At 43.1% G+C, this 24,037-nt stretch overlaps 1 protein-coding gene across 2 annotated transcripts in view; it reads left to right on the forward strand.

Moving 5' to 3' along the window:
- LOC137546725 (gastricsin-like) overlaps positions 1-24,037 on the forward strand; it is a 37,894-nt gene that overhangs the window by 1,410 nt on the left and 12,447 nt on the right. Inside the window, exons 1-5 of one of the 2 annotated variants that reach the window (XM_068269497.1) lie at positions 12,737-12,812; positions 16,579-16,720; positions 19,056-19,173; positions 19,919-20,049; positions 23,251-23,450. In XM_068269497.1, the coding sequence (XP_068125598.1) occupies positions 12,757-12,812; positions 16,579-16,720; positions 19,056-19,173; positions 19,919-20,049; positions 23,251-23,450 (647 nt within the window). In that variant the 5' untranslated portion in view covers positions 12,737-12,756. Of the gene's footprint in view, positions 1-12,736; positions 12,813-16,578; positions 16,721-19,055; positions 19,174-19,918; positions 20,050-23,250; positions 23,451-24,037 lie in introns of those variants that run through there. The other variant, XM_068269498.1, reaches the window with a different exon arrangement.

Consider the following 24,037-nt stretch of genomic DNA (forward strand, 5'->3'; position numbering starts at 1 on the left):
TACATGGGGAACACCAAGCATGCTGTGGAGCAGCTCCCCAAATTCTCTAATGTATGAGGCATGAGGGGCATAACTATCATCCCTGCAGCCCCTGCAGTCGCACGGGGCCTAGTGACTCAGGGGGTCTGAGTATGGGGATCTCACACATATTACAGTGGGCAGGAGGATGGCAACAGAATCTGCATGCTATTATAACTCACTTTCCTTCCTGCAGCTGCTGGTTACTTATGATTAATTCCAGTTGTAAAGCAAGGGAGAGAGAGTGGAGCATTGCTCGTCATTGCAGGGCTGGCAGACTGTGGGCGGAAGTAGTGCTCTTTGCAGCCTCACCTGCTGGCCCCTACTGGTACTTTCCTCTGTGCAGTGATGTCAGCTCACTGTGCAGGGAAGGAGAGCAGGCAGGGAGGCGGAGGATCGGAATACCTTCTGCTGCAGTCACTCTGCATGTTAATAAGTCTGTTTATCTCTTTCCACCTCCTTGTTCCCTATCCCTTTGTGCTATTCTGATAACCTCCTCGCTGTAGCTGTCTAGCACTGCAGCAGTCTTTCATCCTAACTACTCCCTCAATTTTTATGTCCCCCCCCCACTCTGCAACCTGGCTGACCTCCCCTGATCATATTTAATTTCTAAATGCCCCTCTTCATACTTACATTCTCCCACTCCCCATATGACCTCTGACTTACCCCTCAGTCCTGACTGTTGACCTCCATCTCACTCCTCCCCAGCTGACGTCTCCACTCTGACAACTCTCAAATCTGACTGCCTCAGTTCTGACTGCTCCCCCAATCTTGACTTTGCTCACCACACCCTGACTATCCCCTCAATTTTGACTACTCTTTCTTCATCCTGTCTTCCATCTTTGCACCTTAGCTGACCTCTCCATGCTGACAATCCCTCAGTTCTGACTGCGCCTCCACTCTCACTTCCCTTCCTTCCACCATGGCTGGCCTTTCCACCCTGGCTAATCTTTTCCATCCTGACTATTCCCTCAGTTCTTCTGACTTCCCTACTCTGTACTGACCCCCCTAAATACACACACACCCAGGTCAAACCTTCCTTATGGGGTGACCGTTCCACCCTGACCTCCCCCCTTAATTCTGATTACCTCCCATCCTACCTCACTTTCCCCCCTTACCTGGGGAACATGCATTATTGCCTTTTCTTCCATTAGAGGAGGGGGGAGGGGGCCCATCCAAATATTTGCAGGGGGTACCCATGAACTTCTGGTTATGGCTCTGGGAGGCACCCATGGCATGTGCTATACAAACACCCCTGCAGATATGCCTCTCTTGAAAGTTCTGCTGTCGAGACAGAAACTTCAAAGTTTTAAGAATTGTTCACACCATGCAATTACCTGTCAGATAGATGGGTCCGATCTGTTTTTCTAATCTATTTTCCAATCACTTCTATACAAAATCAATCAGAAAAATGATCGGAAATCCCATTAGACCTGTCGGAAATAATTGATTCGAACTGTCGTCCTTATGGGAAATTGCATGGTGTGTACCAGGCATTAGTCTTTAGTTCAGACAGATTTCCTACACAGCAGCCTTTTGTCCAGAGAGACTCTGCACACTCTATGAATACTGCTCAGCTGGACTTTGTACAGTTCCAGGCGGCAGCTCAACCAGAGTTTGCACATTTTTAGCTTGCTGCACAGGCAGACTTTGCACAGTTCCAGCCTGCTGTCCAGACACTGTACAGCTCTGATAAAGTCATATGTATCTCACACTCTCTGTGATGTAGCCAATATCAATCAAGGGGTGCACAGGTTATATAGAGGTGGATGATTCCACCGTGTCTTGTTGAACCAATAAAGAAAGAAATAACCACCCCTCTCGTTAAGGTGATTCCAATGCATATTTTAGATTTTCACCATAAAGCCAATATTTCAAGGCCTCAAGGATCCCTTTATCAAGGCAAAATATAGCTTTTTTTCACGCAGGTCTTATACACCTAATACAAAGGAACAGTGCCAGATGAATGTCTGACATGTTTTTCTGCTCTCTTTAAGGGCTGGTTAACACTGCGGGTGATTGCGCTACACTTGCTGGCCCAAGTGCAGTGTCACCCTATGAGGGTGTTCTCACAGCACCGGTTCAATTTTTTTCATTTTTCAGAACAATTCTGCCTAAAAGAATGTTAAAAAATAATATAATTCAGTTATAAATTATTAATTTAATAAATACTTGAATACAGTTATACATGATTAATAATAATAATAATAATTATTATTATTATTATTAATAATAATAATAATAATACACATTCCTTTAAAAATCACTCTGAAAATCATATTGATAATCACAATTGCTAAGCACGTAGCGATTGCATTTTGCATTGTGAACTAAGATTCAGAGCTATATGATAGCACAGCATCCTTCAAAAATGAATGTGAAGTTTTATTTCGGTGAAGTTAAATCCCAGTTTTAGCCAAATCATTCTTAGCAAACTTTGAAAGCATGGAAGATGTGACCCATACTAATCATTATTTCTTACAGTACAAGTCACATGGCAATATTACCATTACTACTGGCAGTGTATCCTGCATCGGTACTCGAGTTGCGCAAGCATTGCTACGGTAAAAACGTTACTAACGGTACTGCTCATTAGTAATGTGTGTTACCGTTGAAATACTCACGCTACTCGAGTACTGTGGGTTGAGCTAATAGTGTAACTCCCTGTACATGCCCCTGGTAGTAACAGTAACATTGCCATGTGGTGTCTGTGCACGCAAATATTACCGCACTTTAGGGCATTGACCCCCATGCGTGGCATATATTACAGGGATGCAAATAGCAATACAAACCTTGCAGAGAATAGTTCCCTATTCTACAGTAAGTACCCAGTTAGAGATATTTAGTGCCACTAACCAACATAAGAGGAAGAGAGGAATGCTCGTCTCTGTGGAAACCTGAAATGCTTTTCCGCTTTATCCTGTAGTAAACTCAATATTTTAGTTGGATCTGAGGTTTAATTAAAATAAGCTTTACTTAGAAACTAGGTTTCTCCCAAATATAAACTCAGATTAGGAACCCTTTTTCAAGAATGATAAAAGAAAAATCTTTTGGATAACCCCTGCCAGTAGGTTAATCAAATAGCCTTTTGTCCTAAAAAATATCACAGTGATATTTATCCTCCTTAGTATTTGCCAAGTTTTCATGAATAATCAGTAGCAGCCTTATGAAAAGGAAAAAAGATTACTTAATGGAAAAACTCTAGAAAACATGGGTGAGCTACTAAAGAAAAAGGAACTTTGTCACCCCCCTATAGATTGGTTTTATTTGGAAAGATGTGGTAATAAAATGTTATAAATGCTACTTGAAATTATATTATGGTAGTTCTAAAAATTAAAAATAATTAGATATGGCTCGAACTTTCGATTTTAGGTTCGCGAACCTTGAACGCGAACTTCCGCAAAAGTTCGCATATTCAGTAGTAGTGCATTGTGGGTAACCACAGTTGCTCACTTAAAGCTGAATTATTGCGTATACCATCTGTTTTAAGAAGGCAAATTGCATATGGAAGAGGAGACTGAAAATGGAAGAAGGATGCTTCAAATGTAGAGCTATAGGCTAGAGAGGGGCTGCTACACATGATGTTGCATAATAAAGGGGCTACACATGGAATGGGAAGAGAGCTGCTCCATATATAAGTGGTGAATATACATATACCCTATACATGAAAGAAGGTGATGGCACACATGTCTAACATCACATGTTGTAATAGGTATTGAAGAGGCCAATAAAATAATATTGATGGTGGCCAATATGTGGCATCTATAGATAATCTCGCCAGTGTGTGTGCATATGTGTGCTTGTATAGGCGCATTGCCCCAGGAGTATGGGCAGAGCCAGTGATTAGGAATGATACTTAAAGAGAAACTCCGACCAAGAATTGAACTTTATCCCAATCAGTAGCTGATACCCCCTTTTACATGAGAAATCTATTCCTTTTCACAAACAGACCATCAGGGGGCGCTGTATGGCTGATATTGTGGTGAAACCCGTCCCACAAGAAACTCTTGAGTACGTACTCCTGGCAGTTTCCTGTCTGGGAACCTTGCTGCATTGTGGGAAATAGCTGTTTACAGCTGTTTCCAACTGCCAAAAAAAGCATGCAGCGGGTACATCAACTGCCAACAGTAAAAAATGTCACCATGTAATAAATGTCAGAATGTAAATCAGGGATGTAAAAGATTTTACAATGGGCAAAAACTGACTAAATCATTTATACATAATTATTGTAAAAAAGAAGCACATTTTTTATTACATTATTTTCACTGGAGTTCCTCTTTAAAGGGGTGCTATGGCGAAAAATTGTAAAATGTAAAATATGTGCAAACATAGACAAATAAGAAATATGTTTTTTCCAGAGTAAAATGAGCCATAAATTACTTTTCTCGTATGTTGCTGTCACTTATAGTAGGTAGTAGAAATCCGACTAGTCCAAAACCTGTCGCTTCTGTCAGATTTCTACTACCTACTGTAAGTGACAGCAAAATAGGAGAAAAGTAATTTATGGCTCATTTTGCTCTGGAAAAAACATACTTCTTATTTGTTTATGTTTGCACATATTTTAAGTTTTACAATTTTTCGCCATAGTGCCCCTTTAAGACCCCTTCAAAGAACAGGACACAGCTGTCAGTTGTGAACAGCTTTCTACCAGTACTGGAGCACTTCTTTGATCTGAATACTCCATTGTTATAAGGCTTGCCTGACCATTGGCTTTGACTTAAAATTCTGTGTTTCTCTGTTCCAATTTGCTACAAGTAGGGATCTTTCCTTTGGGGAGGCAACATAGACGGTTCCCCTTGGGCAGTGGTCAAGCTTTGGGGTGGGCTGTCTGCAGTTCTCTGTCTCTCCCCCCTGGGGTGCAGTCGCTGCACTACAGAGTGGTGGCAGTGCTTGGGGTGCTGTCAGAACTGCCCCCCATTTCTTGGGGCATGGGAGGCCCACATGCGGTGCCCCTGAGGTGCAAAGAGTTTTGTGTAGGCAAACCTATGCAGGGCATAGCAGTAAGTTAGTTTAGACCTTGCACATTCTGGGAAGCTTAAAGGGAACCTTAACTGCCATGGAAAAATAAATTCACTTACCTGGGGGCTTTCCCAAGCCTCCTGCAGCCGTCCTGTGCCCGCGCCGGTCCTTCGGTGCCCTCCGGTCTCCCTCCGCCGCTAAGTTTCGTTTTCGGACGACTGCCAGTCGTCCTCGGGCCTCTTCCGCATTCCTCTTCGTAAACTGCAGTAAAGCGCGTCCGCATGACGCCAAACGCGTCATGTGCATGACGCCAAACGCGTCATGCGGACGCTCTTTACTGCAGTTTACGACGAGGAATGCGGAAGTGGCCCGAGGACGACTGGCAGTCGTCCGAAAACGAAACTTAGCGGCGGAGGGAGACAGGAGGGCACCGAAGGACCGGCGCGGGCACAGGACGGCTGCAGGAGGCTTGGGAAAGCCCCCAGGTAAGTGAATTTATTTTTCCACGGCAGTTAAGGTTCCCTTTAAATACCTTAATATGCATTTGTTGTGACATTTTATTTATTCAATAGAGACAGTATATAAGTCAGGTGATAACTGATCTTAGCATGCACCTCTTTTTTTCTTGTGTGTGTGTGTGTGTATATATATATATATATATATATATATATATATATATATATATATATATATATATATAGTGGGTTGCAAAAGTATTCGTCCCCCTTGAAGTTTTCCACATTTTGTCATATTACTGCCACAAACATGAATCAATTTTATTGGAATTCCACATGAAAGACCAACACAAAGTGGTGTACACGTGCGAAGTGGAACGAAAATCATACATGATTCCAAACATTTTTTACAAATAAATAACTGCAAAGTGGTGTGTGCATAATTATTCGGTCCCCTTTGGTCTGAGTGCAGTCAGTTGCCTATAGACATTCGCTGATGAGTGCTAATGACTAAATAGAGTGCACCTGTGTGTAATCTAATGTCAGTACAAATACAGCTGCTCTGTGAGGGCCTCAGAGGTTGTCTAAGAGAATCTTGCCAGCAACAACACCGTGAAGTCCAAAGAACACACAAGACAGGTCAGGGATCAAGTTATTGAGAAATTTAAAGCAGGCTTAGGCTACAAAAAGATTTCCAAAGCCTTGAACATCCCACGTTCAAGCACTGTTCAAGCGATCATTCAGAAATGGAAGGAGTATGGCACAACTGTAAACCTACCAAGATAAGGCCGTCCACCTAAACTCACAGGCCGAACAAGGATAGCGCTGATCAGAAATGAAGTCAAGAGGCCCATGGTGACTCTGGACAAGCTGCAGAGATCTACAGCTCAGGTGGGAGACTCTGTCCAACTCTGACAACTATTAGTTATGCACTGTACAAAGTTGGCCTTTATGGAAGAGTGGCAAGAAGAAAGGCATTGTTAACAGAAAGCATAAGAAGTCCCGTTTGCAGTTTGCCACAAGCCATGTGTGGGACACAGCAACCATGTGGAAGAAGGTGCTCTGGTCAGATGAGACCAAAATGGAACTTTTTGGCCAAAATGCAAAACACTATGTGTGGCGGAAAACTAACACTGCACATCACTCTAAACCCACCATCCCCACTGTCAAATATGGTGGTGGCAGCATCATGCTCGGGGAGTGCATCTCTTCAGCAGGGACAGGGAAGCTGGCCAGAGTTGATGGGAAGATGGATGGAGCCAAATACAGGGCAAACTTGGAAGAAAACCTCTTGGAGACTGCAAAAGACTTGAGACTGGGGCGGATGTTCACCGTCCAGAAGGACAATGACCCTAAACATAAAGCCAGGGCAACAATGGAATGGTTTAAAACAAAACATATCTATGTGTTAGAATAGCCCAGTCAAAGTCCAGATCTAAATCCAATCGAGAATCTGTGGCAAGATCTGAAAACTGCTGCTCACAAACGCTGTCCATCTAATCTGACTGAGCTGCAGCTGTTTTGCAAAGAAGAATGGGCAAGGATTTCAGTCTCTAGATGTGCAAAGCTGGTAGAGACATACCCTAAAAGACTGGCAGCTGTAATTGCAGCAAAAGGTGGTTCTACAAAGTATTGACTCAGGGGGCCGAATAATTACGCACACCCCAATTTGCAGTTATTTATTTGTAAAAAATGTTTAGAATGATGTATGAGTTTCGATCCACTTCTCACATGTACACCACTTTGTATTGATCTTTCACATGGAATTCCAATAAAATTGATGCATGTTTGTGGCAGTAATGTGACAAAATGTGGAAAACTTCAAGGGGGCCGAATACTTTTGCAACCCACTGTATATATGTATATATATATATATATATATATATATATATATGCTTCAGGGCATCACAGGGGGGACTTCTGTATGGGGCCTGTGTGAATCTGAGACCCGGTGAACAGTGCCACACACAGGCCCCAGCTGCAGTCTGTGCCTGTCCTACTGGCTGCCCATTAATGTGATGAGAGGTGACGGGGGGTTCATCCAGGAATTACCTTAGAGCAGTTAGTGATTAAAGTAAACCGGAGACAAATAAGAGAAAAGGATTTTTACTTACCTGGGGCTCCTTCCAGCTCCCTGTAGTTGGTCAGCTGCCTCGATACCTTTTCAGTCCAATCCGTTGTGCTCCTGTGAAGTCCACACAATCCAGCTCCAGGTTGCTGGGCACTGCGCATGCACCGTTCCAGGCTGCGTGCCTTCCCCATCGTGCTCCCATAGCTGGGAGCATTCTGTGCAAGTGTAGTTACAGTCTTAACGAACTGAGCATACGTAGAATGCTCCCAGCCATGAGAGGGCGTGAAAAGTAAGCACACAGATGTTAGTGTGTCCAGGCCTTCAAAGACTGTGATTTGCCAGTAGTAGAGCCCAGTAGATTTGTCCAGTATGGGGCCCAAAAACCTGTGATTTGGCACAATAAATGTAAGCATTCCAACTTTCTTATAACGCTAACCACTGTGTAGAGAGCTTGCAATAGGAACCACTAGTACTGGTAACCACGGTACCACACAAACTGTTGGAATCTTCACAAGTTAGTTATTAAAGGTTGTCCCAATCACCTCTTTAAAGAGAAACTCCGACCAAGAATTGAACTTTATCCCAATCAGTAGCTGATACCCACTTTTACATGAAAAATATAATGATTTTCACAAACAGACCATCAGGGGGCGCTGTATGACTGATTTTGTGCTGAAACCCCTCCCACAAGAGGCTCTGGTACCGTACGGTACTCTGGGCAAACTGCCACAATGTAACAATGACACACACAGGAAATGGCTGTTTATAGCTTTCTGTTAAAGCCAGAACAGCTACATAATCTGCCCACAGTAACAATGTCACCATGTAATACATGTCAGAATGTGAATCTGGGAGAGGAAAGATTTTACAATGAGCAAACTCTGACTAAATCATGTATACATAATTATTGTAAAAATTAAGCACCTTTTTATATTAAATTATTTTCACTGGAGTTCCTCTTTAAAGGACAACCGAGGCAAAAAGTAAGCTAATGAAATAAATGATTGTATCTACCTTTCTTCTCCTAAAAATGACTTTTTAGGATATTCCACAGTTTTATTTTATGTTTAAATCTACTTTTAAATTGTAACTGTTTTATTGTTTTTGCTCAATGACACGTTCATTGAAGTATGCCAGAGCTAAAATCTATGAACTATTGACCCTTTTTATCTCTTTCCTGCTCTCAGAAGCCATTTTCCAGTTGGAAAGTGTTTTATAGTTGGAATTTCTTATCAGCGAGGGTCACACTGTAGTCAGTTCCTGTCTGAGTCAGGACTAAGTCAGCCACTTACATACCTGATATTTAACTATTTCAGGCAGAGAAAGAAAAGAAGTAACACAGCATAGTTATCTGTGTGCTAGGCACTGTACATACCCATATCTATCTCATAATGTCACATGTCACCTCGGGTATCCTTTAACCTCTTGAGGACCGCAGTGCTAAACCCCCCTAGTGACCAGGCCATTTTTAGTGAAATAGGCCACTGCAGCTTTAAGGCCAAGCTGCAGGACCGCACAACACAGCACACAAGTGATCTCCCTCCCCCCTTTTCTCCCCACCAACATAAATATTTTTGTTATTGTTTTTGTTAAAAAAACTACTTATTCTTTAAATCCTTTCCCTCCCTCCCCACAGCCGGCCAATCATGGCGATCGGCTGTCATAGGCTTCTGCTTATGAGGGACGATCGCTCTCCAGTGTCCTAGGGGGACAGCCGTGTCACACGCCCCTCGGCCACGCCCCTCGGCGTGACGCGGTCGGCAAGCGGTTAAAGGCTGCCAGTAACATGTCACATTACAGAGAATCCCAAAATCACTGTCTGTTTCCAAAAGCAAACACTTTCCCTAATCACCTTCCACAGCAACTATCTTGGAAAAAGTTATCTTTTCTCATACAGACTTCAAGTCTCTTTGACTCACTCACTCCTTGGTCTTATCATTCCTTTCAGTCAGATTCTTACGTTATAAATCAGAGACATCTAAACTATGTTTTCAAAACATTCACATTAGCCATATGTAAGTTGCAGAAGGCCCTGATCCAGAAAGTGATTAATCAGACAGCTGGTACTGCACTGCTCAATGCAGTAGAAAGCTATGGGTTTGTCATGCCCTGGTGGTACCACTCTTCCTTGTTCAACTAAATTCACATGCCCATTACTCTTCCAGTCAATGAACTGTCTGGAATCAACTAGAAGTTTACCGACTGTATATCAACATTTGTCAACAGATGACTGACAGATTCAATCAATGTAACCAAATTTGATAAAGGTATCAATACCTGAGAACCAGTTTAATTGTTACATAGGTTTTCAGTACGGACCCAATAAGCAAGAACTCCCCCCATCCCTGGAAATAAGACTTCAGTAAGGGAGATATCACATGGCAATAATTCCTTGCTGATTTCTGTCTTGTAGTGCTGTGGAAGGCAACAATATCTAATCTTAAGCCCCATACACACGCTCAACAGTGGTCTTTTATGCAGCACAATTATCAAACAACTTTTGTTGTGAAACAAGTTGAACAGTCTTATCAGTTGTGTGAACAATAGCAAGCAACTTTGTTTTGGTTGTTCAACTTGTTTCACAACAAAGGTTGTTTGATAATTGTGCTGCATAAAAGACCACTGTTGAGCGTGTGTATGGGGCTTTAGAGTCACAGATGCTGAGGACTACTTATATCACATTATTTACATGTAAAATCACTTCGTAGTATCATACAGAATTACATTCACGGAAAGCACAAATATTTCTTACAAAGAAAATTCCTTTTTTGAATGTGTTACAAATGTATGTCACAGCTAATGGCTGGAGACCATCTGCTTATACCTGTGACTCAACAGTGGTCACGGAACTATAATTTTTTAGACAAAGCGGTCTTGAAGAAAAAAACAAGACAGAGCAGCCTAAACCCCTTCAGAACTAACTGTCAAATGTCAGATGTTCAGTTATGTCATTTGCTGTAAGTGCAGACTGGAGCAAGATCCAAGAACAGCAAACATAAAGGGTAATTTCAAGAAATTTCTTAAAGCGTTGCACACTCCTAAAGTATTGCACACTCTCTTTAAACATGACAATACAAACAATTATACCATAAATCATAATAGAGTTATCTCTATTTTTAAGTTAAGGCATGAAGAATATCGCCTGCAGGGATCAGGATGCAGTCTTTTGGCTTATGTCAACTTCTTCAAGGGGACTTCCAGGCTCCCTCCCATGTCCCAAACCCAGGAAATGCACTCAATGATATTACTACTACAAGTATACAGATTACAGTTAAACCACTCCTGTTGTAAACACTCGAATAGCCTACTTGTGTATTAAGAGTAACAGCTGATTCCTAAGGCCCGGTTCACACTTGCGGTTTTGCAAAAACCGCACCGGATGTCCGGACCGCACCGGAGCCGGATCGGACCTGAACCGTACGGTTCCTGTCCGGATCCGGTCCGGTTGCATACGGTTTCCGTGCGGTATGAACACGGTTGCGGTCCGGATCCGGATTCTTAAAGAGATAACAACCTGTATAAAAACAAAAAAAAATGTTGGGGTCTGGGAGGTCAGCAGAAGGGGGACCTGTGGAATCAGGCCCTCCGCTGTTTAGCACTCACCTCCACCTCCAACATGCTGCCAACATCTCCAGCTCGTGCTGCTCCACTCCAAAATGGTTGCCCATGTGTCCCCGATACAATATCGCCGCAACAATCCTCATAGGAAGTGGGGTAGAACATCCGGATTTTTTGCCAGTGTGTTGTGCGCTCTCCGGTTCTCATTGGTTTCCATTGGCCGGATGGTGCAGTCCGGCTCCGCCCCGGATACGGCTGCCGGAGGAGCCGGACCAAAAAATAGCGCATGTTGGAACGGACACCGGAGTCCGGATCCGGTCCGGCTCCGGTCCGGACGAAACGGACACATGTGAACCCTGGCATAGACTTACATTGCTATGCCGTGCGTCCGTTTCGTCCGGCCAGCATGCGGTGCGGCTCCGGCACGGCTATTCCGGATAGCCACTGCTAATGTGAACCGGGCCTTAACTGACACCTGATACTGCAAAGGGCAAAAGAAAATTACAGCAATCTCCCAAAAAAGCAATAGGAACTTTTTTTACCGGCCTGGCTAAACTAAAGAATATTGGGCATGATCCAATTTGCTTTTTCTCCTACGTTTTCAACACTCTGCAAATGAAAAAGCACCAAAACGAAGGAGAAAAGGTGCTGTCAAAATTATTCAGAGTATTTTTTTGCTTGCTGGTGGCTTAAAAGCCATTTTATGAAGAAAATGTGAAAATATCACCTAGGAGAAAACCTTGAAGAAAAAGTGAATGGATCAGGTCCATTATGCTTTAAATTTCATCCCTATTTTTTGCCAGGCAAGGGTTCATGTGCTTTCTTACAATATTGCATATATTTCACATACACTAAATTATTCTTTCAAACAAACTTTTTACTTGCAAACTACAACATTGAATTGTGATAATGTATTTTATTATGTGGTTATACCAATGAAAACTTTAAAAAGTCGTCCGCACCAGCACCTTGGCTCCAGTTGTCTGCTCCAACACCAAAAAAAAGGGACAAACTGCTTTGAAAACTTGTCAAATGAACTTTCATGACTGAGGTAAAGAAAGGGTGTCCGCACGATATCCCTTGCATCAAGTTCCTTTATTATGGACGTATCCCCACCAAGCCACACATCATATAGCTGACATGTTTCGAACCGAACGGTTCTTACTCATATGAGTAAGAACCGTTCGGTTCGAAACATGTCAGCTATATGATGTGTGGCTTGGTGTGGATACGTCCATAATAAAGGAACTTGATGCAAGGGATATCGTGCGGACACCCTTTCTTTACCTCTACTTTGTTGGATTGGCCTGTCCTGGTTCCAGCACTGTCCCAGGGAGGTGTGAGCGGTTTTCTGGTGACTTCGAACTTTCATGACTATTGCTCACCATATTTATTAATAAATATCATTGAAGTGTTTGTCAGATGACTTAATCATATAACTGAAGGTTAATTAAACTCTGTTAAGTACTGGAACATTACTGATTTCTATCACTTATCTTAGAAGATCTTTGCTCTTGCCAGATGACCACACAGCTAATCCAACAATCCTATTTGATCTGTATTAGTAAATACACAGAGTTAGATTATGGCCAGGCATTGGCTGTTACTGTACAATTCAATTCACTATAAATAAGGGCCCAGTGCTGCAGACCCAGTCAGGCTTCTTCTGGTAGGAGGTTTGGAGAATTTGCAATCATGAAGATTTTCCTCTTCGTTTTGGCATGCCTGCAGCTCTCCCATGGGCTTGTCAGGTAAGTTCTGCTGCATTTGTTTAAGAGAATGAGAACGCTATGCATACTGCACCTGTCATTAGTAAGGCTAGTTCACACCTTATATACAGATGAGAACCCAGTTTTCTTTTTAATCTAAAACTGACCATGTCACATAATCTGCTGTTATAAAAATACAAAAAAAGAGGGGAGATGTTAGGAAGCTGCCCCTAAACATGGTCAGAATTCTTATTTTACTTTCTCCAAAGAATCAGTTGCTATTAATTGCTTCTCATATTTATCTATATCTAGGTCAGGCTTTTTGTAAATATTGTAAAAGAAATCCCGAATTTCAAATATACAGCTCTTGTTCAATTCACTTTTTCTCCCAAGTTTTCTCCTATGTGAAATGTTTACACCTTACCAATAAAATGCCCTTTAAAGAGAACCCGAGGTGTGTTTAAAGAATGTTATCTGCATACAGAGGCTGGATCTGCCTATACAGCCCAGCCTCTTTTGCTATCCCAAACCCCACTAAGGTCCCCCTGCACTCTGCAATCCCTCATAAATCACAGCCGTGCTGTGAGGCTGTGTTTACATCTGTAGTGTCAGTCTCAGCTGCTCCCCCGCCTCCTGCATAGCTCCGGTCCCTGCCCCCGTCCCTTCCCTCCAATCAGCAGGGAGGGAAGGGATGCAGGCGGGGACTGGAGTTCTGCAGGAGGCGGGGAGAGCAGCAGACTGACACTATAGAGATAAACACAGCCAGCTCTCACAAGCTGTTTGTCAGCAGCGTGGCTGTGATTTATGAGGGATTGCAGAGTGCAGGGGGACCTTAGGGGAGTTTGGGCTGTATAGGCAGATCCAGCCTCTGTATGCAGATAATATTCTTCAAACCCACCTCGGGTTCTCTTTAAGCCACCAGCAAGCAATAAAATACTCAGAATAATTTTGACAGTACTTTTTTTTACCAACTTTTTAGTACTTTTTCAGTTGCAGAGTGCTGAAAAGTTAGTTTAAACAGAAGATGAAAATTTAAAAGAGAAAACCGAGGAGAAAAAGTGAATTGAATAAGGGCCTTTATGTTCTTGGCTGTTGCCACAACTATTAAATGTAATATAAGTCATTATTTTTAGTACAAGATATATAAGATTGAATCCCATTGCAAACATGTTTTTTCTTCGCTAAAATCTGTCCTGGATCTTGTATGGATAGTTCCACCCACCAAAGTAAAATAGCCCACATGTGCAGAAATAAATAATGTCCAAGTAGCTTTTAGCAGGCTCTATAAACGCCGTTCACATGACTGCAAGTGTTTGTTTTCCGTGCACTCCTTTACATCAGCTCAGTAGTAGTGTCTTCACCTCTTCAAATAAAGATAGGCTGTTTCCCCTTTGGTATACTGAAAGCTGTGCAGTCTCATTTTTATTACCAAAGATACACTCAGAACATAAGTTGTTGCAGTGAGTGAGTGAATGCTCCTGCAACAGTACAAACTCTGATTCCACAAACTCTTAGCAATTTACACTAAATTCTGATAAGACTCAAATGAGGGCTGCATAGTTCTGGAACTTAATAGCAGATAACGTTATTAAAATATCCAGTCCATGTTTGCAGGATCGGTTGTGTTTTCCCATCTCCAACCTTAGTAAACCCACTCCATGGAGTAGTTTTCTCTAGGACGTGTAAGTTTATGAAATTCATTTTAGATATCTCCTTTCCTTCCGTTTTTTCTACTTTCTTAAAGAGGTTATCATTATAAGCAACCTTTTCTACCCTGTGAGTTCTAGCATGAGCTACAATACTGACAGTTTCTTCTGTGCATAGTCTGCCCAGTCTATAATCTATGTAACTCACAGTCAAGCATCACATTTGTGAAACTTAATCCAGCACTGAAGGAAATGTAAAAAAATCAAGGTGGTATCACTGAACATGATTGAAGTGGCCATTAGAGGATCTAGCATGTGTGCAGGTGTCTCCTGCGGTCACCTAAACATCCAACATCCAGCATGGATCTTTAAGTAACAGCCAAGAAAACTGCTCTCTCATCTTTCCTGCCGGAAGCTGCTCCATCATGTGCCACACTGGTATTCCTCCTGCACGTCCCGTGCTGTAGCTGAAGGTTGCCCCTGTATAAACTCATGCACACAGTTGTCTCCCTAGGGATCAAGTCTCAATCCCTACTGGCAACAGTTATTACTCATATATGTATGTTGCCTAAGATGATAAGACCATAAATCACTGTTGCTGGAGGTGTACTCATCCTTCACAATCATCATGAAGGCCAACTCTGCCACAGAGCGCAACAAGTGGCACAGAACAGAATGTGATGAATGAATGACTCCCACACTACCCTCTGGATACTTAAATGGGGTAGTTACAGTTCAGCTTTTTGTAATCTATATATATAATTGAGTAAGTGCCTCAACCTTCAAGCAAGAAGAAGAAGTAGCTCCCTGCCCCCAGGGCCGGTCCAAGCAAGAAGAAGAAGTAGCGTTCTGCCCCCAGGGCTGGGCCAAGCAAGAAGAAGGGGCCGGTCCAAGCAAGAAGAAGAAGTAGCGGGTGGAAAGGGGGTATTGAGCAGAGTGGCGGGGAGGGGGGTCAGAACCCCCCTCCCTCACCTGGGTCAACCATCTGCACACCCCCTCTAGCTTAAGTTCTATAATATATACACTCCAATGAGTGTCCTCCATCTGCACACCCCCTCTAGCTTAAGTTCTATAATATATACACTCCAATGAGTGTCCCCCATTTGCACACCCCCTCTAGCTTAAGTTCTATAATATATACACTCCAATGAGTGGCATGGATTAATTTGGCTCTATGGAGTAGGGCTTGTAACACCGAGAGGTACAGACTAATCAGCAAGCTCATGGTGAACCAGAGTTCACCATGAGCTTGCTGGTTAGTCTGTACCTCTCGGTGGTACAAGCCCTACTCCATAGAGCCAAATTAATGCATGCCATGTACTGATAAGAATCAAACAATCCGAAACAGTCTGTATGTATTATTATGGCTCTGTACAAATTAACAAGCTGACACACCATTGCATCCTAGCGGTTCTGGAGGTGTATTTAGCTTCTAAGGGCAACAATGGTTAATTTGCATATATTCAGCAGTGCTGCACTGGGAGCCATCTCAAGCTCACTCCACCCTGAATTATTACAAATTCTTTCTGTTTTAAGAAAGCAAACTTTTGTTTTCCTTAGCTTAAGTTCAGCAGCAGCCGCTACTATTAGTAAGAGGCAGTGGGCGGGGATGACTCACCTCTTCCGCGTTCAAGCGTGCGTTCCACTGTCGTCACTTCCTGCAATGCCATCCACTTACAATACAGTGGGCGGTATTGCAGGAAGTGACGACAGTGGAACGTACGCTGGAACGCGGAAGAGGTGAGTCATCCCCACCCGCTGCCTCTTACTAATAGCGGCGGCTGCTGCTGAACTTAAGCTAGAGGGGGAGCGCAGATGGGGGACCCAGGTGAGGGAGGGGGGGTCCGACCCCCCTCCCCGCCACTCTGCCTAATACCCCCCTCTTGCCCGCTACCCCCTCCAACTCAGCAGCAAGTGTAGGACCGGCATTCATAATTATGCGGCGTATGCTACACCGCGGGTCGGCTAGTAACAATATATTGTGATAGCATCTTGCAATCTTAAACATTGAATAATGGTTCTGAATTGAATTCAAAACAAATTTCACTTGGAGAAGTAGTAGTTAGTATTCCTGTATAGCTTTTAAATGGATGTATTAACGTTGGAAGTTGTAACTATTACATAAAGGATTGCATTAAACTACTACTTCTTCTTGTTTACAGGGTTCCTCTTACTAAGGGGAAATCCATTCGACAGAACATGAGGGAAGCTGGAGTGCTGGACCAGTATCTGCAGACTCATAAGATTGACCTGTCTGACAAGTACAGGGGATATGCAGTCGCTTCTGAGAACATGTACTTTGACGTATGTTGACAACAAAAAAACTTAAATCCAACATTTATTGTAGGTCTTATGTCTAAAGTTAAATGGCCAGAGATGGATGTAATAATAAGAAATTTTGAGCTGCGGTATAGAAAAGCATCAAGTCGCAACATTTAGAATTTGAGTTTATTTTTTTCATGTTGTATTGTCAACTCTTTAAACTTTTAAATTAAGTTTGCAGGGAACAGTTTAAGGTTGTCCTGCAATTCCTGGCACAGAAATACAACCACAGAGGTGATTAAAGGTGGCCATTAACGATCCAATTTCTAGTGAAAAATCATTAGCGCGATCATAAAATTCTGATCGGAAGTGAAATCGTTCACTACATCATAAACGGATCAATCTTTGCTTCCTATCTATCACAACTAATAAGAAAATCGAAATTATGGTTTGATGAAAATCCATTCGGATGACTATTTTTTATAATTATTCATTATAGATTATGCCCCTCAGCAGAAATTATTTACAACCAATCCAATCAGAATTTCTGAACGGTTAAACGTTTTTTTGCTGAAAATTGGACCATTAGTGGCCACCTTAAGGATACATCACCACCTGTGCACCTAAACATGAGAGAATAGGACAGCACACTCTGTCGTGCAAGGCTGGTTTCATGTCTAGTAATAGTGCAGGAGAATGGCTTCAAAGTCCCACCTTCCCTCACTGCTATCCACCCATTCATAACTACAAGTCAATATATATAAGTATACTTAGATAGGATAGTGAAAGCATGTATACAATCTAGCTGTTTCTATGAATTTCCAAGAATACAAGGGCTTGTTACAGCTGCCTACAGATTTGTTTTTCAAAAACCAAATTATAGCCTCTTACTAAATGTTGTCAAGCTTGACACTATTTTGCCTTGTACTATAAATACATTTTGAAAAATCATGCTGCATGACCTAAACTAAGGGTGATAGTTTAGCATCTTGATACAAATGCAAGATATTATGTAACCCAACACTTTGCTCTGTACTTCTTTTATTAACTAAGAGCGATTTCCTATCTTAGGCCCGGTTCACATTAGCGGTGGCCGTCCGGAATCGCCGTGCCGGAGCCGGACCGCTTGCAGAACGGACGGAACGGACGCACGGCATAGCAATGAAAGCCTATGCGTCCGTTCACATGCGTCCGTTCTGCCGGACCGGAGCCGGACCGGATTCGGACTCCGGCGTCCGTTCCAACATGCGCTATTTTTTGGTCCGGCTCCTCCGGCAGCCGTATCCGGAGCGGAGCCGGACTGCACCATCCGGCCAATACAAAGCAATGAGAGCCGGAGAGCGCACAACACACTGGCTACAAAAACCGGACGTTCTACCCCACTTCCTATGCATTTTGGATGGGGACCACATGGGCCCAGCGTTCAAAGAGTGGGGCAGCAGCGATTTCATGCTGGAGCTCTTTTTGGCAGCAACATGTCTGATATGTCTGACAAGGAGGCGAACAACAGGAAGGAGAGAATTCCCAGGTTTACGAGTAAAAAATGCCTGGATCCATGGTCCCAACTGCAGTCTCTGTATCCACGGATGGTCTCCACATGTCCACCTGTCTCCAACAATGACCCCAGACCCTTCTGCTGACCTCTCAGACCCCAGGTATTTACAGGATGTTATCTCCTTAAGAAACCGGATCCGGACCGCAACCGTGTTCACACCGCACGGAAACCGGATGCAAACGGACCGGATCCGGATAGGAACCGTACGGATCAGGTCCGGTCCGGATACGGTGCGGTCCGGACATCCGGTGCGGTTTTTACTAAACCGCAAGTGTGAACGGGGCCTTAAAGAGAATCTGTACTCTAAAATTCTTACAATAAAAAGCATACCATTGTATTCCTTATGTTCTCATGGGCCCCTCTGTACTGTTTCTGCCACTCTCTGCTGCAATCCTGGCTTGTAATTGCCATTTTTATGCAGTGTTTACAAACAAAAAACATGGCTTCTAACCAGAGTGAGAACAGCTCACTGTGTGACTCATGCAGAGCTTGGAGAGGGTGTGTATAGTTTCTGCCAATGACAAGCAGTGCTGCACATTCCACACATTCCAGCCTGAGCCCGACAGACCCGAACAGAGGAGAGAAGATAAGATTTATTACAGAGACAGTGCAACTAGAAAAGGCTGCAGTATGCCAGAGCACATTAGAACAGGTATAGGAACTTATAGGATAGAAGAAATAAGGCTCAACATTTTGTTACAGAGTATTTTTAAAGTTTTTTCTGGGTTTTGCTATGTTAATAATGTTGCATTTTTTGCACATGAAGATAGATGATAATTAGGTTACATCTGAGTCTAATATAATAATATTTGTATTCTTCAGACCTATTACTATGGGCCAATCAGTATTGGAACACCTCCTCAGAACTTCCTGGTTCTCTTTGATACTGGATCCTCCAATCTCTGGGTACCATCAACCTATTGCCAGAGCACAGCCTGCAGTAAGTATGCCATACTCAGTCAGTTGTCCACTAATAAATTAGTACAGCGATGCTCTGATATGCTGTCTTTTTGCCACCCTGGTGTTAGCACAACACTGTGGTTCTATTAGGTGCTTATATATAATATATAATGCATTCTGCTATGGTCACATATGCACATAGCTTCCAACTGTGTACATTTAAGAGGGAAAGTTCCTCTTTTGGAACTAAATCCCTTCTGCCAAATGTCCCTCTCTTATAGGTTCTGAATAAATACATATATTACTCTGTGTGTTTATATGAATCTACGCTTTAGTTGTACCCTATAAATTATTGATGTATGTCTTATTTTCAAATGACATAAAGGAAAAGAAGTGTTGATAGAAAAGGTCAGGGTAGTCTGACTGATGAAAGTACTTATTTTGCTCATGGATGGTACGCTCAACAAGAGATGTGATAGGTTGTTACGGACTGTGGCAGGGGTGTGTCATAATAATGTCCCTCTTTAGTATATCTGGAAAGTTAGGAGGTATGGATGAATAGTTATATATCCCCCTCTAAGCATGTGTCTCCGATCTCTCACTCTGAGCGCTATATAAGTACTTGTTTGTTTACAAGCTGGAGACGCACTATAACATTAAAAGGACAGTGTACTGATTTTGCATTTGCTATGTCTGCTGTACTTTTGCTACACTCCTTTTTTAAACTGTTTGCTATTTGATCTCAGGGTTTAGCTCTCTGACCTGTGGTGTTATCTTTTTTTCAGCAAATCATCATGTGTTTAACCCAAGCCAGTCCTCAACCTACTCTTCCAATGGACAGCGCTTCAACATGGGATACGGTGGTGGAAATGTTGCCAGTAGTGTAACTGGAGTGTTTGGTTATGATACAGTCACTGTAAGTAACAATGCCAATTATTAAAGTGGACCAATAGATTAGGAAAAACACCATTGCTGACCCTCCTCCTAGTTACCAGGCTGTCATGGGGATTACTGCTTTTAAAATGATGACACACAACAAGTACTTTGCTTAAACTTGCTGCTTGCTTGTTACTAAGAACTTGTGAAGGAAATATATCCACCTGAAAGCAGTGCTTAATATTTTCTAGAAAGAGGTCAGCAATGGCAGTTTCCACAATGGCTATCAGTCATAAAAGCAGTGCGGTAAAAAAAAATCTGTGCGGGACAATACCGCATTCGGTATTTTAGACTTCTGTGTGCTCATTCATAAAAATGTTTACAGTTGCGATAGCACTGCGGTATTTTCCTGAACTAGGCTGGCTCTAGGCAGGCGGTAGGCTGGCGGAAACACTAGAAGCTGCCGAGTTGATACATTTTCTCCTCCAGAGACAGCGTTACTATAAAAGAGGCAGCCCCAGCATTCCTTTACATGTGCATTTTATTGAAACTGCCTCTGTTTGCCCTGAATCTGCGCTGAATCTGTCTATTAGTCTTTCTAAACAATCTATTTAATTGCCACAGCTTAGAAGAACTTCAAAAAAATGTTACACATGCAGGCTTTGTGATGTGAAATAAATCTGAAAACAGGTACCCAAGGGGTTAAAAACACAGCCTGGGTATTCCGGAATGCCTTTTTTTGCTCTGCTCTCGCTGCTGCTGCCTGGGAGGTCTGTCTCATTAGCTTAGCTGTTCTCCACATGCTTATCGGCTCTGCCAAGGGAGCGGTAGTCTCCGTGCTGACACCGCTTGCTCTAAACTTTATGAATTGGCATATGGTGACGTGTTAACATAATCACCGCACAATAGATCGTTGAAATCAGAGACCGCACTCAGAAGGCTTTTTCAACCACTGTATTCACAGGAAACCAAGCATGACAAAACACACAACATGTTTCGGGCGTCGCCCTTCCTCTGTCGTGTCCACGACGAAACATGTCGTGTGTTTTGTCATGCTTGGTTTCCTGTGAATACAGTGGTTGAAAAATCCTTCTGAGTGCGGTCTCTGATTTCAACGATCTACAGTGTGGTTTAGCAGGAGTGGTGTACCTGCTGGGGACCTGCACCGGCCGACAGGTCAAGACTACTGACCTGGTGAGTGGTGGTGAGAGGGTGAATCTACAAACAAATAATCACCGCACAAGGCGGAAATCTCCCGCAGTTTCTAGGCTAAATGTCACCCAGGGCGAGGGTGTAAAAATCGCCCCCCCCCCCATGGAGCCAGGCATAGGTGCCCGCAGTATAGGTTAGCTACGTAGGTGCCTCCAGTATAGGGTAGCCCATATAGTTGCCCCCAGTATGGGTAAGATAGGTAGGTGCCCGCAGTATAGGTTAGATAGGTAGGTTCCCGCAGTATAGGTTAGATAGGTAGGTTCCCCCAGTATGGGTTAGATAGGTAGATTCCCCCAGTATGGGTTAGATAGGTAGGTTCCCCCAGTATGGGTTAGATTGGTAGGTTCCTGCAGTTTAGGTTAGATAGGTAGGTTCCCGCAGTATAGGTTAGTTAGGTAGGTTTCCTGCAGTATAGGTTAGATAGGTAGGTTCCCGCAGTATAGGTTAGTTAGGTAGATTCCTGCAGTATAGGTTAGTTAGGTAGGTGTCCACAGTATAGGTTAGTTAGGTAGGTTCCCCCAGTATAGGTTAGTTAGGTAGGTTCCCCCAGTATAGGTTAGTTAGGTAGGTTTCCGCAGTATGGGTTAGATAGGCAGGATCCCGCAATATAGGTTAGTTAGGTAGGTGCCCGCAGTTTAGGTTAGCTAGGTAGGTTCCCGCAGTTTAGGTCAGTTAGGTAGGTTCCCGCAGTTTAGGTCAGTTAGGTAGGTTCCCGCAGTTTAGGTCAGTTAGGTAGGTTCCTGCAGTTTAGGTCAGTTAGATAGGTTCCCGCAGTTTAGGTCAGTTAGGTAGGTGCCCGCAGTTTAGGTCAGTTAGGTAGGTTCCCGTAGTTTAGGTCAGTTAGGTAGGTGCCCGCAGTTTAGGTCAGTTAGGTAGGTGCCCGCAGTTTAGGTCAGTTAGGTAGGTGCCCGCAGTTTAGGTCAGTTAGGTAGGTGCCCGCAGTTTAGGTCAGTTAGGTAGGTGCCCGCAGTTTAGGTCAGTTAGGTAGGTGCCCGTAGTTTAGGTCAGTTAGGTAGGTGCCCGTAGTTTAGGTCAGTTAGGTAGGTGCCCGCAGTTGTGTGGCAGGCTGGGGGAGCGGACATAATAGTTACAACTCACCTGCTTCCGCCGAACCCGCGCTGCTTCAATGTCCTTCCTTTCCAGGCATCTGTCTCAGTAACAGCGCTCCCTGTGATGACACGCGATACGTCATCACAGGGGGCGCTGTTACCAGGCGACGGACACCGGGAGAGGAAAGACATTGAAGCTGCGGGGGAACGGCTGGAGAAGGTGAGTTGTAACTATTATGTCCGTTCCCCCGGCCCCGGCGCCCCCCTCCTGCCGCAAAATATAGTGCCCCGGGCGATGGCACGTGTCGCATGCCCATAGAAACGGGCCTGCTGCTCGGTAATTGTAGCTTTTCATGCGGAAACGGCTTTTATGAATAGACACTTTGCTAAGTGCTCGGTAAATTCAGCTGTTTTCAGCATTTCCGCATGCGGGGATGCTTTATGAATGATGGCCAATATCTCAGAATGGGTCCAGTTTAGGTTGGTGGCACCTAATGTTTTAGTCTTGAATAAGGTGTGGTTCCCACTTTTGACGGATGAAAGTGTATACATTTTCAATAAATCCGTTGGTCCATTCAACACGTTTGATATGATTTTATACTTTTTTTTTAAAATTGTACTGCGTTATATACGTTTAATGTGTTTTAAACGTATTCCAAAAACGTATACGGAAGGAATTGTTGATATACGTTTCCCCCCACATTTTGCTATGAAAATGCACTGTAGGGATAGATGTATATCGTTTCCATCTGCCTATGCTGTACAGAAAAATGCTGCAGGTTGGAACTTTGCATTGCAATTACTGCAAGAAAAAAAGTAATGCATAGCATGAATACACCAATAATTTTGTCCACTGCATTGCCTGTGGTACCTTAGTGTATCTATCTGCCAGTGTTATCTATCATTGTATCCTTTTATTACTGCACTTAAGTTTAAAATGTGACCTTGAATAATTTATCTACTGCTGTTATTCTTCCTAGATTCAAGGTCTTTCTGTCCAAAATCAAGAATTTGGCCTAACCATTACAGAACCCAGTGGCAACTTCTACTATTCCCCATTTGATGGTATATTGGGATTGGCTTTCCCTGGCCTGTCTGTGGGTGGTGCTACCACTGTTATGCAAGGAATATTGAATGCAAACCTCATGAACCAGCCTCTTTTCAGTGTTTACCTTGGCAGGTATGATGCATTGCTCTATCTATCTATCTATCTATCTATCTATCTATCTATCTATCTATCTAACTTTATTATCACCATCATTATTATTATTATTATTATTATTATGTACAGAGTACATGTATTATGTCTACAGAGTATATAGTTGCGCCACTAACTGCCCCACAGAGGAGCTCATAATCCAATGCCTGTGTCTACAAGTCATAGGCTAATGTTCCTAAAAGTCTAAAGTTCATTCTCAATATCAAAACCAGTTGCGATTGTATGTATGAAAAAAAAGATTCAGACCTGGGACCTTAGTGCTGCAAGATGAGTGAACTTACCACTATGCCAGCATGCTGCTCTGTCTGTCTGTCTATCTACCTGTTTATCCTGCTAGCTGACAAATGGCAAAGTCAGAAATACTCCATGTTTGGGATAAATAATTCTGTTGAAGTCTTCATTGAAGGTCTTTTCTTATAACACACATAACCCTAACTGGGTTAAGGTCCAGTGGAAAAAGAATCCACCACATCTTATGTTCAATTCCTTGGACCAATGAAAATGTCATGCACATTATATACATGGGATTGGCGCTGCACTTGCTGGTG

Source organism: Hyperolius riggenbachi, chromosome 2 (assembly GCF_040937935.1).
Source record: "Hyperolius riggenbachi isolate aHypRig1 chromosome 2, aHypRig1.pri, whole genome shotgun sequence".
NCBI classification, from domain to species: domain Eukaryota; kingdom Metazoa; phylum Chordata; class Amphibia; order Anura; family Hyperoliidae; genus Hyperolius; species Hyperolius riggenbachi.